The sequence below is a fragment of the Oncorhynchus mykiss genome, chromosome 28 (assembly GCF_057628025.1).
Source record: "Oncorhynchus mykiss isolate SJ-2025 chromosome 28, ASM5762802v1, whole genome shotgun sequence".
Lineage (NCBI taxonomy): Eukaryota > Metazoa > Chordata > Actinopteri > Salmoniformes > Salmonidae > Oncorhynchus > Oncorhynchus mykiss.
In genome coordinates, this window is record NC_143049.1 from 36,791,998 (window position 1) to 36,806,194 (window position 14,197).

The following is a 14,197-nucleotide window of genomic DNA, read 5'->3' on the forward strand; positions in this document are numbered from 1 at the left end:
TACTGTGCTCGATACCATCTGCTGTGTCTTGCCTATGCTGCTCTGTGCCATCACTCATTCATATATCCTTATGTACATATTCTTTGTCCCCTTGCACTGTGTACAGGACAGTGGTTTTGGAATTGTTAGTTAGATTACTTGTTGGTTATTACTGCATTGTCGGAACTAGAAGCACAAGCATTTCGCTACACTCGCATTAACATCTGCTAACCATGTGTATGTGACAAATAAAATTTGATTTGATTTGATAACTAGCTAGCCATTTCACACTGGTTACACTTGCACCCATTAAAACCTCACCACTATACCAACTAACCCTGCACCCATTAAAACCTGACCACTATACCAACTAACACTGTACCCATTAAAACCTGACCACTATACCAACTAACACTGCACCCACTAAAACCTCACCACTATTCCACTACTTTGGCCCCGTCTGATCCTACTCCAGGCCAGCAGCCTTGGAAGACAGGACACTATCGTTCAAAACATCGTGTAACTCTTCTGCAGTAAAATCTCACCTACCCAAGTACTTCTCTGCAGCTGCCCCCACAACATCTATACTCTGTGATTTACGTTCCATTCCTGCGGTACAGTTGACAACCATGACCATGAATCCCCCCCAAAAATACTGGAGTGCAATGTTATTCCTTTCACTCTCTTTTGGCCTCGGCCTACTCACAGGGCTCCTCTTAGGATCCCTCACCCTGGACCTATCTTCCTCTACTACTCTCTTCACTGGCTCAGCATACCACACCTTCTGCACTACTCTGATCCTGGCAACCTGAACTTGCCTTTCTCTCAGCGGACACCTCTGATCTCCAGCACCATGTGTACCCCTACAGTTAACACACACAACTTTTTTCCACCAATACAACGCATTCTTTGTCTCATGTCCCCCTGCACACTGCTTGCCCCTATAGGTGTTTGGCAACTCTGGTATAGAGCAGGATTTGGATGGGTCTGTGCTATCTGGGATCCGTGGGATGTCCCTAACCTAAACTCTACCGAACCTTTTTATTTAACAAGTCAGTTAAGAACAAATTCTCATTTACATTGACAGTCTACCCAGGCCAACTGTGCACCGCCCTATGGGACTCCCAATCACGGCCAGTTGTGATATAGCCTGGAATCGAACCAGGGTCTGTAGTGACGCCTCTGAGATGCAGTATGTTAGACCGCTGCGCCACTCGGGAGCACAAGACCTTAACCCTTACCATTTTATAAATGTCTACTCCAATGGGGTGGGGGGGAAGAGTCTTCCCAAGGATCCCGGATAGCACGGACCAGGTGGATGTATAACACAGGAAATAAAGAACCTTTTTAAGAACCTTTTGTAAGAAGTTCGTAAACACTGGTCTGTGTTCATTAATCGGCTTTAACGTTGTAACCAATGTTGCGCTACCACATACTGTACTGTGACAGTAGCGCGCACAAGGAAAGGACAGGGCAGACAGGGAATGGATGGATCATGGACAGTCACATTTCCATCTGAAAATATTTAAAACATTGCACCCTCCTGGGCAGAGTTGTGTGGGGAAAAAGGCTAACAGATTGTGGTGAATGACATTTTATTTTTGTGTCAAATTGCCAGTTGGCAATCCATCCCTTACAGGATTAAACTGACACAAACATTACAATAATTCAGTAATAATTCAGTTATTATACTTCCTGTGTTCTGTGCAGTGCACATCCCATAAAGACTGAAGAAGAAATCAATACATAATAGTAAATAAGATCACAGCACATGAGCATTGTTAAACACAATAACAAAATGGAGGGGTGACAATTTATACTTGTTTACATTCAAAATGCATACGGTCTACCTATGTTGTGCTTATTTCAATCTCTCTTGTAGACTTACATTTGCAGTTTGTCAAGGATATTGTCAATGGGTTGCTGTACAATGCTGACAGAAAAAAAGGCAACATTTGACACAAAACAGAATATATATTATTTTTCTGTCAGCATTGTACAGCAACCCATTGACAATATCCTTTACACACACACACACAAAACGGCTAGATATTACAAATATGCAAAAAGTTAAAGTAGCAAAAGATGGATGCCTACTTGTCTGTTGACTAGAACCTACAACCAATTGCAAGCCATTAATGTCATCAACTAAATGTAATCAATGTTGAGCGAAAAAAAAAGTATGACTGAGTCTGCCTCTCAAGAAGGCAGTGTGTAAAAGCCAAGAACTAAGAACACGAATCTTGCTGATGTTTCCTCAATGTGTTTTTCCGTTGAAATGTCTTCCCACAAGCCAAACACTTATGAGGCTTCTCTCCTGTGTGCCTCAACATATGTCGTTTTAGATGAGTCTGAGTGAAACAGCGTATTTTACACATTGTGCACGCAAATGGCCGCTCTCCTGTATGACTCTGTTGATGGACTTTCAGGTTACCCTTCAGACTAAAACGTTTGCCACAGTCTGTGCAAATGTACGGCTGTTCTCCCGTGTGTACAAGTGTGTGTTTTTTCAAGTTAGACAGAGATGTAAAATCTTTACCACATGTGTCACATAGATGTCGTCTGTCAATATGAGAACGAACATGATTGCGTAATTTCTTATCTTCAGCAAATATCTTGCCACAAAACCTACAGGTGAACCCATCTCCTGTGTGACATACCATGTGTGCTTTCAATTTCTTTTCACTCGTGTACTGTCCCCGACAATGGGGGCAGGAGAAGACAGTTTTTTGTTCTGTGGGAACATTCTCAGGTACGACGAGATTACGATGATTTGGCCCACAACCGCTCTTAATTCCCTGATGTCTCTTCAAATCGCTGGCGGTACCAAAGCTCTTTGAACATGTGGTGCACATGAAGGGTCCCTGACCCTGTGAATGACGTCTCAGATGCTGCATCATGGTCTTTTTATAAGCAAAACATTTTGAGCACAAAGGGCATGTTCTAGATTTTAGCGAGGCTGGGGGAGAGATGCCAGGTGGCTGCGTCTGAGTGGGGGGAGCGTCGAAGGTTGTTGGGCTCTGGGGTGAAGTGCTATGGCTCTGGGGAATCTCTGTCCCATTCTCCCTTGGAATCAGAGAACTGCTTCTGTCGGCTGGATCAACCTCCTCTGGATCAACCTCCTCTGGATGCTGGTTTGGATCAACCTCCTCTGGATGCTGGTTTGGATCAACCTCCTCTGGATGCTGGTTTGGATCAACCTCCCCTGGATGCTGGTTTGGATCAACCTCCTCTGGATGCTGGTTTGGATCAACCTCCCCTGGATGCTGGTTTGGATCAACCTCCTCACTCCAGTCTTGCTGTCCTCCCTGAAAGTGAATCTTCTCACACTCATTTGGCTGGCATTGCTGCAAGTCATTTAATGAGTTAACGTCTGTGTTGCAGGACTGAGGGATCTCCATCTCATTTCCCCCTGCAGGTAGTTGCTGTTGTCTTTGGTTCATCTCCTGACAAATGTTTGCTTGCGGCTGTGTTGTTTGAGGAGTAATTTTCCTGCACTCATGACATTTTCTTGAATCTGGAATACTCAAACAATTCTTTGAGTGTTTCTGAAGATCTAATTTGCTTGGGAAACTTTCCCCACAATCGTGGCACAAGTAAGACAGTATATTGTGTTGAAATCTTAGGTGCTTTCTCATGGTCTCTGCGGTATCGAAAGTTTCATTGCACAAAAGACATGCTCTGTAGTCATTGTAGAAATGTGCCTGAATGGGCAGAGCATTGGAGGTTGTTGGGTTCTGGGATGGAGTGTTTGAGGGCTGTGGTATCACTGCAGCAATAAGTGTGTTGGCCTCTGGGTGTGCCTTCCTGGGGAGTTGCTGTTGGTTCACCTCACACTTGTTTGGCTCAGAAATATCAAAGGACTTATTACACATAATGCAACAGATAATATTTTTGTGTTTCTTACGCATCTTCAGGAGTTGACCGTGTTGGGATTTCAGGTGCTTTCTCAAATAATTTATACTATAGACAGTTTTATGACACACACGGCAAGTCCTGGCTTTGGATGACTCTGATAGCTCCGTGCATGCTAGTTCCGTCTGATCCTCCACGGATGTCGTAGACATGTTGTCCTCTTCTGGTTGAGCTGCCGCCTCACACACATTCTGCTGATGTTTCTGTAAGTCCTCATGGTGTTCAAAGTCTTGTCCACACTGGGTGCACTTGGAAGGGCTCTGCTCATTGTGACATCTCATGTGTGCCGTCAAATCCTTTGCTTCGCTGAAAGTCTTTCCACACAAGGAGCATATTTTGACACGCTTGTTTCTTTTAGGCTGCCCTGTGGTAAGGGATGGGTCAGGGGCCAGAGAATACTGAGGTTGACCATCAGAGGGCTCTTCATTGATATTCCTCTCACTCTTTTGTGATATGACCTGTCCTCTTCTCTGTCCTTGGGATCCCACTTTGTCAATCTGAAGCCTCTCTCTCCTCGGTGTTGAAGAGACCTCCGTCACAGGTAAAAGCATATCAGCAATGTCAAGTCTGTGCAGCAGCACTGTTGGCTGATGGAGCTGACAGGAAGTAGATACATTAGAAATGTCCTGCACTTCCTGTTGGCTGCTGTGGGCTTTTCCTTGGATTTTCAGCCCACTGTCAGTGTTAAGGTAGTGAAAATATTTATTATTTTGCATATATTTTGCTAGCTCTTTACCTGGTGTGTTGTGTTTAATATTTTTGTGCACAGGCTCCACCCCTTTGTGCACAGGCCCCACCCCTTTGTGCACAGGCCCCACCCCTTTGTGCACAGTTCGGTCTGAATCAATCCCCAGTTCCAACAAAGGGGTCATGTCTGACTCATTGTCAGATGAGACATGGCTCATACATTGCTGCACAGGTTCTGATTGGACCTCTGGGTCAGCTTCGATTGGGATTTGATTGTCGCCAGAAAACAGACCTGAGGACAGGATGACAAGAAAAGTCTATATATAAACATTTTAAAAACATTAAAGGCTAACATGTCCTCATATGGAGTGGTTGCAGATCTGACTTTTCTAGACCCCTCTTCCCGACGGCTAAAGGTCCAGAAGATTCTGTGCATGTGCGGGATGTCTCTCCTCTACTCCTAGAGAACAGGATGCTTTGGTGAATGGTGCTTGTTTAATCAAGTTAAATCAAAGTCTGAATCAAATGTCTGCAAGATCACATAATGATAGTATTCTACATAGTATAACGTTACTAAGCATAATATAATGCTCACTGTAGGCTACTTAATTCAAAACAACACTGTAGGCTACTTAATTCAAAACAACACTGTGCAACTCAAGAAGATCTAAATGCATATCTCCATGAACTCTGAGATGAAATGGTTGGTATGCCGAGATGCTGCACGGACGTTGCACTGGTAAAACATTAAGAATTGTCATTCACGTCTGACAGTCAGAAATGTGAAGGGAGGTTTTCTACTAGTAGAGCAGAAGACAGTATGAGTAGAGCAGAAGACAGTACGAGTAGAGCAGAAGACAGTACGAGTAGAGCAGAAGACAGTACGAGTAGAGCAGAAGACAGTACGAGTAGAGCAGAAGACAGTACGAGTAGAGCAGAAGACAGTACGAGTAGAGCAGAAGACAGTACGAGTAGAGCAGAAGACAGTACGAGTAGAGCAGAAGACAGTACGAGTAGAGCAGAAGACAGTACTAGTAGAGCAGAAGACAGTACGAGTAGAGCAGAAGACAGTACGAGTAGAGCAGAAGACAGTACGAGTAGAGCAGAAGACAGACAGTACTAGTAGAGCAGAAGACAGTACGAGTAGAGCAGAAGACAGTACTAGTAGAGCAGAAGACAGTACGAGTAGAGCAGAAGACAGTACGAGTAGAGCAGAAGACAGTACGAGTAGAGCAGAAGACAGTACGAGTAGAGCAGAAGACAGTACGAGTAGAGCAGAAGACAGTACTAGTAGAGCAGAAGACCGTAGAAGAATAAAAAAAGTCTATATTAAACCATTAAAGCCAAACATTAAAATGTTATAGGCTATCTGATAACATTATTTCCTGTCCAAGGTGAAGGGAGGTTTTCTACTAGTTAGAGCAGAGACTGTGCGTAAAGTAAAGAATCCCCCACATGCGCAGAACCGTCGGGACCTTCAGCTGTCGGGAAGAGGGGTCCAGAAAAAGCTTTACAATCACATAACATTATTTCCTGTCCAAAGTCTATTTCTCCTACCATTGGTGTCTACATGTCTACATGTGTTGTTGTGGTGCAGGAGAAGGGTCTTCAAAGGCTGAGGGTGGGATACACACTGCACACACTCCTCCAGGACAGAGGGGTCAGGTAGGAACCAAGATGCCGTCTAATGGGAAGAGAGAGAATGGCTTTTAAAAAGACCAATGTATCTATTTTGTATTATAACATAAAAACACATGTGGTAGCTTTTAAGAAATGTGTCTTTATACATATTTTCACTCTGTTATAACCATCTAGTTATTCACTTAAAGGGCATTTGTCATTTAAGGATAAATATCTTTGTACAGTGAATTTTAAAAACAACTTTTATGACAGTATGCTGTTGAAGGTCCTAAGATGTTAGCATGGTCCCCGATGAAGGTAATAAGATGTTAGCATGGTCCCTGATGAAGGTAATAAGATGTTAGCATGGTCCCTGATGAAGGTAATAAGATGTTAACATGGTCCCTGATGAAAGTAATAAGATGTTAGCATGGTCCCTGATGAAGGTAATAAGATGTTAGCATGGTCCCTGATGAAGGTAATAAGATGTTAGCATGGTCCCTGATGAAGGTAATAAGATGTTAGCATGGTCCCTGATGAAGATAATAAGATGTTAGCATGGTACCTGTTGAAGGGTTGGTGCTGGAAGCAGCTTCTCCAGCCTGGAGAGGAACTCCCACACCAGAGTCTGCAGTGCTGAGTTATACTTGGGGCCAAATTCCTCTGAAAACACACTCTAAGAAACAAACAAGTAGAGGAAATTCAGTACTTTTTTCAGTACTTAAAAAAAAAACTGTCTGTTACAGTCTTGTCTCATCACTGCAACTCCCGTACAGACTCGGGAGAGGCGAAGGTCGTGAGCCATGCGTCCCCCGAAACAAAACCCAACCAAGCAGCACTGCTTCTTGACACAATCACTTAACCCGGAAGCCAGCCGCACCAATGTGTGGGAGGAAACACCGTTCGCCTGGCGACCGTGTCAACGTGCGCTGCACCCGGCCCGCCATTAGCGCGTGATGGGACAAGGTCATCCCTGCCGGGCCAAACCCTCCCCTAAACCGGACGACGCTGGGCCAAATTGTGCGCTGCTCCATGGGTCTCGTCTGGCTGCAACAGAGCCTGGACTCGAACCCAGAAACTCTAGTGGCAAAGCTAGCACTGCCTTAGACCACTGCGCCACTCGGGAGGCCCAATATTCAGTACTTTAAAAAAAATCTAATAATAAGTTTCAATTCCTTGTAAAAGCATTCACTCTGGAGTCATCACCATCAAGGATTCTTGGAAGATTAGAGAGAATGAGGACTAAATGAGATCCTAATCAAATAAAATCTAAAATCATCAGCAGCTCCTTAGTTACAAAACTGACCTGAAAGAAGTATTCCTTCTCGACTGGGTCTTCCAGCAGAGTTTGAATCAGCTTCAGGAAGTTTGATTCTGACGCTTCCACCTCTGGATCAGAAATCTACAGCAAGTATGGGATAGCTCAGTCATAATAAATTCAACTAAGTAGCAGCGTTACAAGTCTTGATCTGTTACTGGGTAGTACTAACCTCCTTGCCCCTATGGGTGATGATACAGGTCTTCATCCTATTCAGATGTGGCTGGATGGTCTCAGGGTTGGCTAGGTGATCAGAGCGACACAACTCCAGAACCAGCTGATGAAGTAAAAGTTAGACTGGTGGGTGGGCCAACAAACAAACAAAACTGAGCACTGACATCAGGAGATGAGAGTTGAGGAACTCTGGCCACTCCCTCGTCTCCACCAATCAGCACCATCTCTCACCTGTGCTCGCAGCCCCATGATGAGTTGGACTCTCTCCCTGTAACTCATCATATCAGGAACTCTCTCCAACACAGTGGTGACAAACTCCTCCACCAACCCGTAGTCCATTACGTCTCTCTGCTGAACAACTTGCCATAGAGCTGCAGACACCAGCCGCAGGGGAGGAACCAACAGACGCAGAGATGATAGGGGGAGAGGGAGACCTACAGCAGACACACATTCAGTTAGCTGGATAACAGAGATGATATGGGGAGAGGGAGACCTACAGCAGACACACATTCAGTTAGCTGGATAACAGAGATGATAGGGGGAGAGAGACCTACAGCAGACACAAATGCAGTTAGCTGGATAACAGAGATGACAGGGGGACCTACTGCAGGCACAAATGCAGTTAGCTGGATAACAGAGATGATCGGGGGAGAGGGAGACCTACTGCAGGCACAAATGCAGTGAACTGGATAACAAGAGACCTTCCAAAAAGCCTGTTATTTGATAACCCTTTCTTGGCATGTATCTTATGAGTAGTCCAAGGAAAAATTCTAAGATCCGATGACAGTATCGGGAATGTTTTTTCTGACACTCCCTTGGTCATATTCCTGCAGTAAAAAAAAAAAACTCTGATTTACCACCCCAAAATACCCCTGCACAAGTGTTTTTTTTTATTTTTTATTTTACCTTTATTTAACCAGGCAAGTCAGTTAAGAACAAATTCTTATTTTCAATGACGGCCTGGGAACAGTGGGTTAACTGCCTGTTCAGGGGCAGAACGACAGATTTGTACCTTGTCAGCTCGGGGGTTTGAACTCACAACCTTCCGGTTACTAGTCCAACGCTCTAACCACTAGGCTACCCTGCACTCAGCAATGGCACTTACAAATGTAGATCCTTCAAACACACCCAAACTCCACTAAGGCAGTTATTTATCTTATAACTTGTCCTTGTGGTAAAAATGATGTGGGTGAAATGAAGCGCAAATTAAAAGTACGAATCTCGGAGCATCGTAGCACCATTCTTGTGATTTTGCTAGTCATTGTAAATGTTTGTAGGCTTATATAGCCAAATTGTATCTATGATCGTATATCAATTTATATCTGTAAAGTAACCAATGATATCAAGCCATACCCGGCCATGATTACAGACACCTGTGTGTCCTTTGACACTATATAAACTAGTGACCCGTAATTTTTGTCATTATACCCTGAGGAAGACAGCTTGACTGTCGAAACGTTGGTTATTAAATTATTGCATCTGAGCTCCTAGAGTTTATTTTTCAAGCGTTACATTCCGCTTGCCAGCACCTCGCCTAAACAGCTGTGCGTTTCTCTCGCCTCCAGGTCAAGTATTTCTCTAGGATTTCTACTATATGAACAGATAACTACAGCTGGTTGGTGGAAATGTGACTTAAATACCTCTAAATATCAGACTCGTGCGATTATGCAAACTGAACATCAAAATTGCTTTACACTTCAAACCCTCAACACGTGCCACCAAAATGTAAACAATGGAGCGTATGAATAACGTTTTCAGACCAAATTCTACACCAAATGTTTGCTAGATCCCGACAAGGAATGAGTTTCTATGAGAGTAACATAACTAACCGTCTCTCAAAGCTTCCATCCGATGCCGTTTTTGCATTTGCAACTATATAGCGTTGGGCATCTCTGGTATTGAACAAGGTTTGGATGTAAACACGGGAAATAAATAACCTTTTGTCGTAAAAAGGTCGTAAACACTGGTCTCTGTTCATTCATTGGCGGAAACGTCGTAACCAATATTGCACTGCCACCTACTGTACTTTTTATTTAGAACATTGGGCCCTCCTGGGCAGAGTTTTACCGGAAAAAAGCTGTACTTTTTATTTTTTCAAAACACATTTACTGAACAAATATACAGTAATTCATATTTGGAAAAAAAAAGGATGACATTTTGTGGCTTTCACAACAGTTAATTATTCTGTGTGTAACATGTATGGGGCAAAGTAGTTCTGTGGACATTCATTACTGGATAGTAACACATTATCATTGTGAAACACAATATTTATTTTTAACCCTTATTTTAAGAGGTAAATCGGCTGAGAACACATTCTCATTTACAGCATCAACCTGGGGAATAGTTACAGGGGAGAGGAATGGGGATGATTAGGTGACCAAGATGGTATGAGGGCAATATTTGGGAATTTAGCCAGGACACCGGGGTTAACACCCCTACAATAAGTGCCAGGGGATCTTTAGTGACCACAGAGAGTGATCTTTAGTGACCACAGAGAGTCAGGACACCCGTTTAACATCGCATCCAAAAGATAGGCAATGTCCCCAAGATATTATTTTTAGACCAGAGGAAAGATTGGCCCTCCAACACCACTTCCAGCAGCATCTGGTCTCCTATCCAGGGACCAACCAGGACCAACCCTGCTTAGCTTCAGAGGAAAGCCAGCAGTGGGATGGTATGCTGCTGGCAACATGAACCATATAGCTTCTTACATCTTTTGCAAGTTCAAAATGCATATGGGCTACTTATTTTGTGCTTATTTCAATCGTGTATACTTACATTTGCAGTTTGTAAAGGATATTGACAATGTGTTGCTGTACAATGCTGAGAAGCAACATGCAAAAGAAAAAACCCAACATTTTCCATTGATGGAAAAAATATTAAATTGTCATACTTGAGTAAAAGTGAGTCACCCAGTAAAATACTACTTGAGTAAAAGTGAGTCACCCAGTAAAATACTACTTGAGTAAAAGTCCATAAGTATTTGATTTTAAATACTTGATTTTAAATGCTAAAATATATTTCAGTTTCCTTATATTAAGCAAACCAGATTTACAGAATAAAACACTCAGACATCATTTACAAACAAAGCATTTGTGTTTAGTGAGTCCACGAGATCAGAGGCAGTATGGATGACCAGGGATGTTCTCTTGATAAGTGAGTGAATTGGACCATTTTCCTGTCCTCTTAAGCCTTAAAAATGTAACAATTACTTTTGGTTGTCAGGGAAAATGTATGGAGTAAAAAGTACATTATTTTCTTTAAGGATGTAGTGAAGTAAAAGTTACCCCCCCCCCCCCCACCTCAGAACATCCTCAATTCATTGGGGCATGGACTCTACAAGGTGTCGAAAGCCTTCCACAGGGATGCTGGCCCATGTTGACTCCAATGCTTCCCACAGTTGTCAAGTTGGCTGGATGTGGACCATTCCTGATACACACGGGAAACTATTGTGTAAAAAATAAAATCCAGCAGCGTTGTAGTTCTTGACACAAATATTGTGAATCCCATAGGGCGGCGCATAATTGACCTAGCGTCGTTCTGCCCCTGAACAAGACACTGTTCCCCGGTAGGCTGTCATTGTAAATAAGAATGTGTTCTTAACTGACTTGCCAAGTTAAATAAAGGTACAATTATTTTTTAACAAGTGACCTCTAAGGGATCATAGCTTTCATCTATGTCATGGAAAGAGCCAGTGTTCTTAATGTTTTGTATACTGTTTATTTTGACTATTTTCTACATTGTGGAATAATAGTGAAGACATCAAAACGATGAAATAACACATTTCGAATCATGTAGTAACCAAAAAAGTGTCAAACAAATCTAAATATTTTATAATTGAGATTTTTTAAAGTAGCCACACTTTGCCTTGACAGCTTGGCACTCAACCAGCTTCATGAGGTAGTCACCTGGAATGCATTTCAATTAACAAGTGTGCTTTGTTAATAAAAGTTAATTTGTGGAATTTCTTTCCATCTTAATGCATTTAAGCCAATCAGTTGTGTTGTGACAAGGTAGAGGGGTATACAGAAGATAACCCTATTTGGTAAAAGACCAAGTCCATATTATGGCAAGAACAGCTCAAATACGCAAAGAGAAACAACAGACCATCATTACTTTAAGACATGAAGGTCAGTCAATCCGGAAAATTTCAAGAACTTCAAAGTTTCTTCAAGTACAGTCGCAAAACCCATCAAGCGCTATGATGAAACTGGCTCTCATGAGGACCGCCACAGGAAAGGAAGACCCAGGGTTACCTCTGCTGCAGAGGATAAATTCATTAGAGTTAACTGCACCTCAGATTGCAGCCCAAATAAATGCTTTAGAGTTCAAGTAACAGACATCTCAAAATCAACTGTTCAGAGGAGACTGCGTGAATCAGGCCTTCATGGTCGAATTGCTGCAAATAAACCACTACTACAGGACTGTCTTTGTGAGACGCAGAGTAGGTGAACAGATGATCTCCGCATGCGTGGTTCCACTGTGAAGCATGGAGAAGGTGTGATGGTGCTTTGCTGTTGACAATGTCTGATTTATTTAGAATTCAAGGCACACTTAACCAGCATGGCTACCACAGCATTCTGCAGCGATACGCCATCCCATCTGGTTTTCGCTTAGTGGGACTATAATTTGTTTTTCAACAGGATAATGACTTAACACACCTCCAGGCTGTGTAAGGGTTTTAGATCATTTGGCAGTACATCCACCTGGCCTCACAACCGCAGACCCCATGTACAGTGCCTTGCGAATGTATTCAGCCCCCTTGAACTTTGCGACCTTTTGCCACATTTCAGGCTTCAAACATAAAGATATGAAACTGTATTTTTTTTGTGAAGAATCAACAACAAGTGGGACACAATCATGAAGTGGAACGACATTTATTGGATATTTCAAACTTTTTTAACAAATCAAAAACTGAAAAATTGGGCGTGCAAAATTATTCAGCCCCTTTACTTTCAGTGCAGTAAACTCTCTCCAGAAGTTCAGTGAGGATCTCTGAATGATCCAATGTTGACCTAAATGACTAATGATGATAAATACAATCCATCTGTGTGTAATCAAGTCTCTGTATAAATGCACCTGCACTGTGATAGTCTCAGAGGTCCGTTAAAAGCGCAGAGAGCATCATGAAGAACAAGGAACACACCAGGCAGGTCCGAGATACTGTTGTGAAGAAGTTTAAAGCCGGATTTGGATACAAAAAGATTTCCCAAGCTTTAAACATCCCAAGGAGCACTGTGCAAGCGATAATATTGAAATGGAAGGAGTATCAGACCACTGCAAATCTACCAAGACCTGGCCGTCCCTCTAAACTTTCAGCTCATACAAGGAGAAGACTGATCAGAGATGCAGCCAAGAGGCCCATGATCACTCTGGATGAACTGCAGAGATCTACAGCTGAGGTGGGAGACTCTGTCCATAGGACAACAATCAGTCGTATATTGCACAAATCTGGCCTTTATGGATGAGTGGCAAGAATAAAGCCATTTCTTAAAGATATCCATAAAAAGTGTCGTTTAAAGTTTGCCACAAGCCACCTGGGAGACACACCAAACATGTGGAAGAAGGTGCTCTGGTCAGATGAAACCAAAATTGAACTTTTTGGCAACAATGCAAAACGTTATGTTTGGCGTAAAAGCAACACAGCTGAACACACCATCCCCACTGTCAAACATGGTGGTGGCAGCATCATGGTTTGGGCCTGCTTTTCTTCAGCAGGGACAGGGAAGATGGTTAAAATTGATGGGAAGATGGATGGAGCCAAATACAGGACCATTCTGGAAGAAAACCTGATGGAGTCTGCAAAAGACCTGAGACTGGGACGGAGATTTGTCTTCCAACAAGACAATGATCCAAAACATAAAGCAAAATCTACAATGGAATGGTTCAAAAATAAACATATCCAGGTGTTAGAATGGCCAATTCAAAGTCCAGACCTGAATCCAATCGAGAATCTGTGGAAAGAACTGAAAACTGCTGTTCACAAATGCTCTCCATCCAACCTCACTGAGCTCGAGCTGTTTTGCAAGGAGGAATGGGAAAAAATTTCAGTCTCTCGATGTGCAAAACTGATAGAGACATACCCCAAGCGACTTACAGCTGTAATCGCAGCAAAAGGTGGCGCTACAAAGTATTAACTTAAGGGGGCTGAATAATTTTGCACGCCCAATTTTTCAGTTTTTGATTTGTTAAAAATGTTTGAAATATCCAATAAATGTCGTTCCACTTCATGATTGTGTCCCACTTGTTGTTGATTCTTCACAAAAAAATACAGTTTTATATCTTTATGTTTGAAGCCTGAAATGTGGCAAAAGGTAGCAAAGTTCAAGGGGGCCGAATACTTTCGCAAGGCACTGTAACCACGCCAGCCCAGGACCTCCACATCTGGCTTCTTCACCTGCGAGATCGTCTGAGACCAGCCACCCTGACAGCTGATGAAACTGTGGGTTTGCACAACCAAAGAACTTCTGTACAAACTGTCAGAAACGGTCTCAGGGAAGCTCA

General features: G+C 42.9%; 1 protein-coding gene across 2 annotated transcripts; it reads right to left on the reverse strand.

The window, feature by feature from the left end:
• Positions 1 to 1,557: 1,557 nt before the first annotated feature.
• LOC110509089 (uncharacterized) lies at positions 1,558 to 9,673 on the reverse strand. Of its 2 annotated transcripts, XM_090225220.1 has the most exons (8): positions 9,523 to 9,673; positions 7,925 to 8,127; positions 7,692 to 7,796; positions 7,508 to 7,603; positions 6,767 to 6,877; positions 6,139 to 6,265; positions 3,261 to 4,873; positions 1,558 to 3,125 (listed from the first exon to the last, which is right to left on the reverse strand). In XM_090225220.1, exons 1-8 carry the CDS (start codon positions 9,557 to 9,559, stop codon positions 2,208 to 2,210), a joined length of 3,210 nt encoding a protein of 1,069 aa, XP_090081346.1. In that variant the 5' UTR covers positions 9,560 to 9,673; the 3' UTR covers positions 1,558 to 2,207. The 2 variants fall into 2 exon arrangements, with proteins under 2 accessions (XP_090081346.1, XP_036822579.2); XM_036966684.2 differs by having other exon boundaries at positions 2,070 to 4,873; positions 9,523 to 9,662.
• Between the last annotated feature and the right edge of the window lie 4,524 nt (positions 9,674 to 14,197).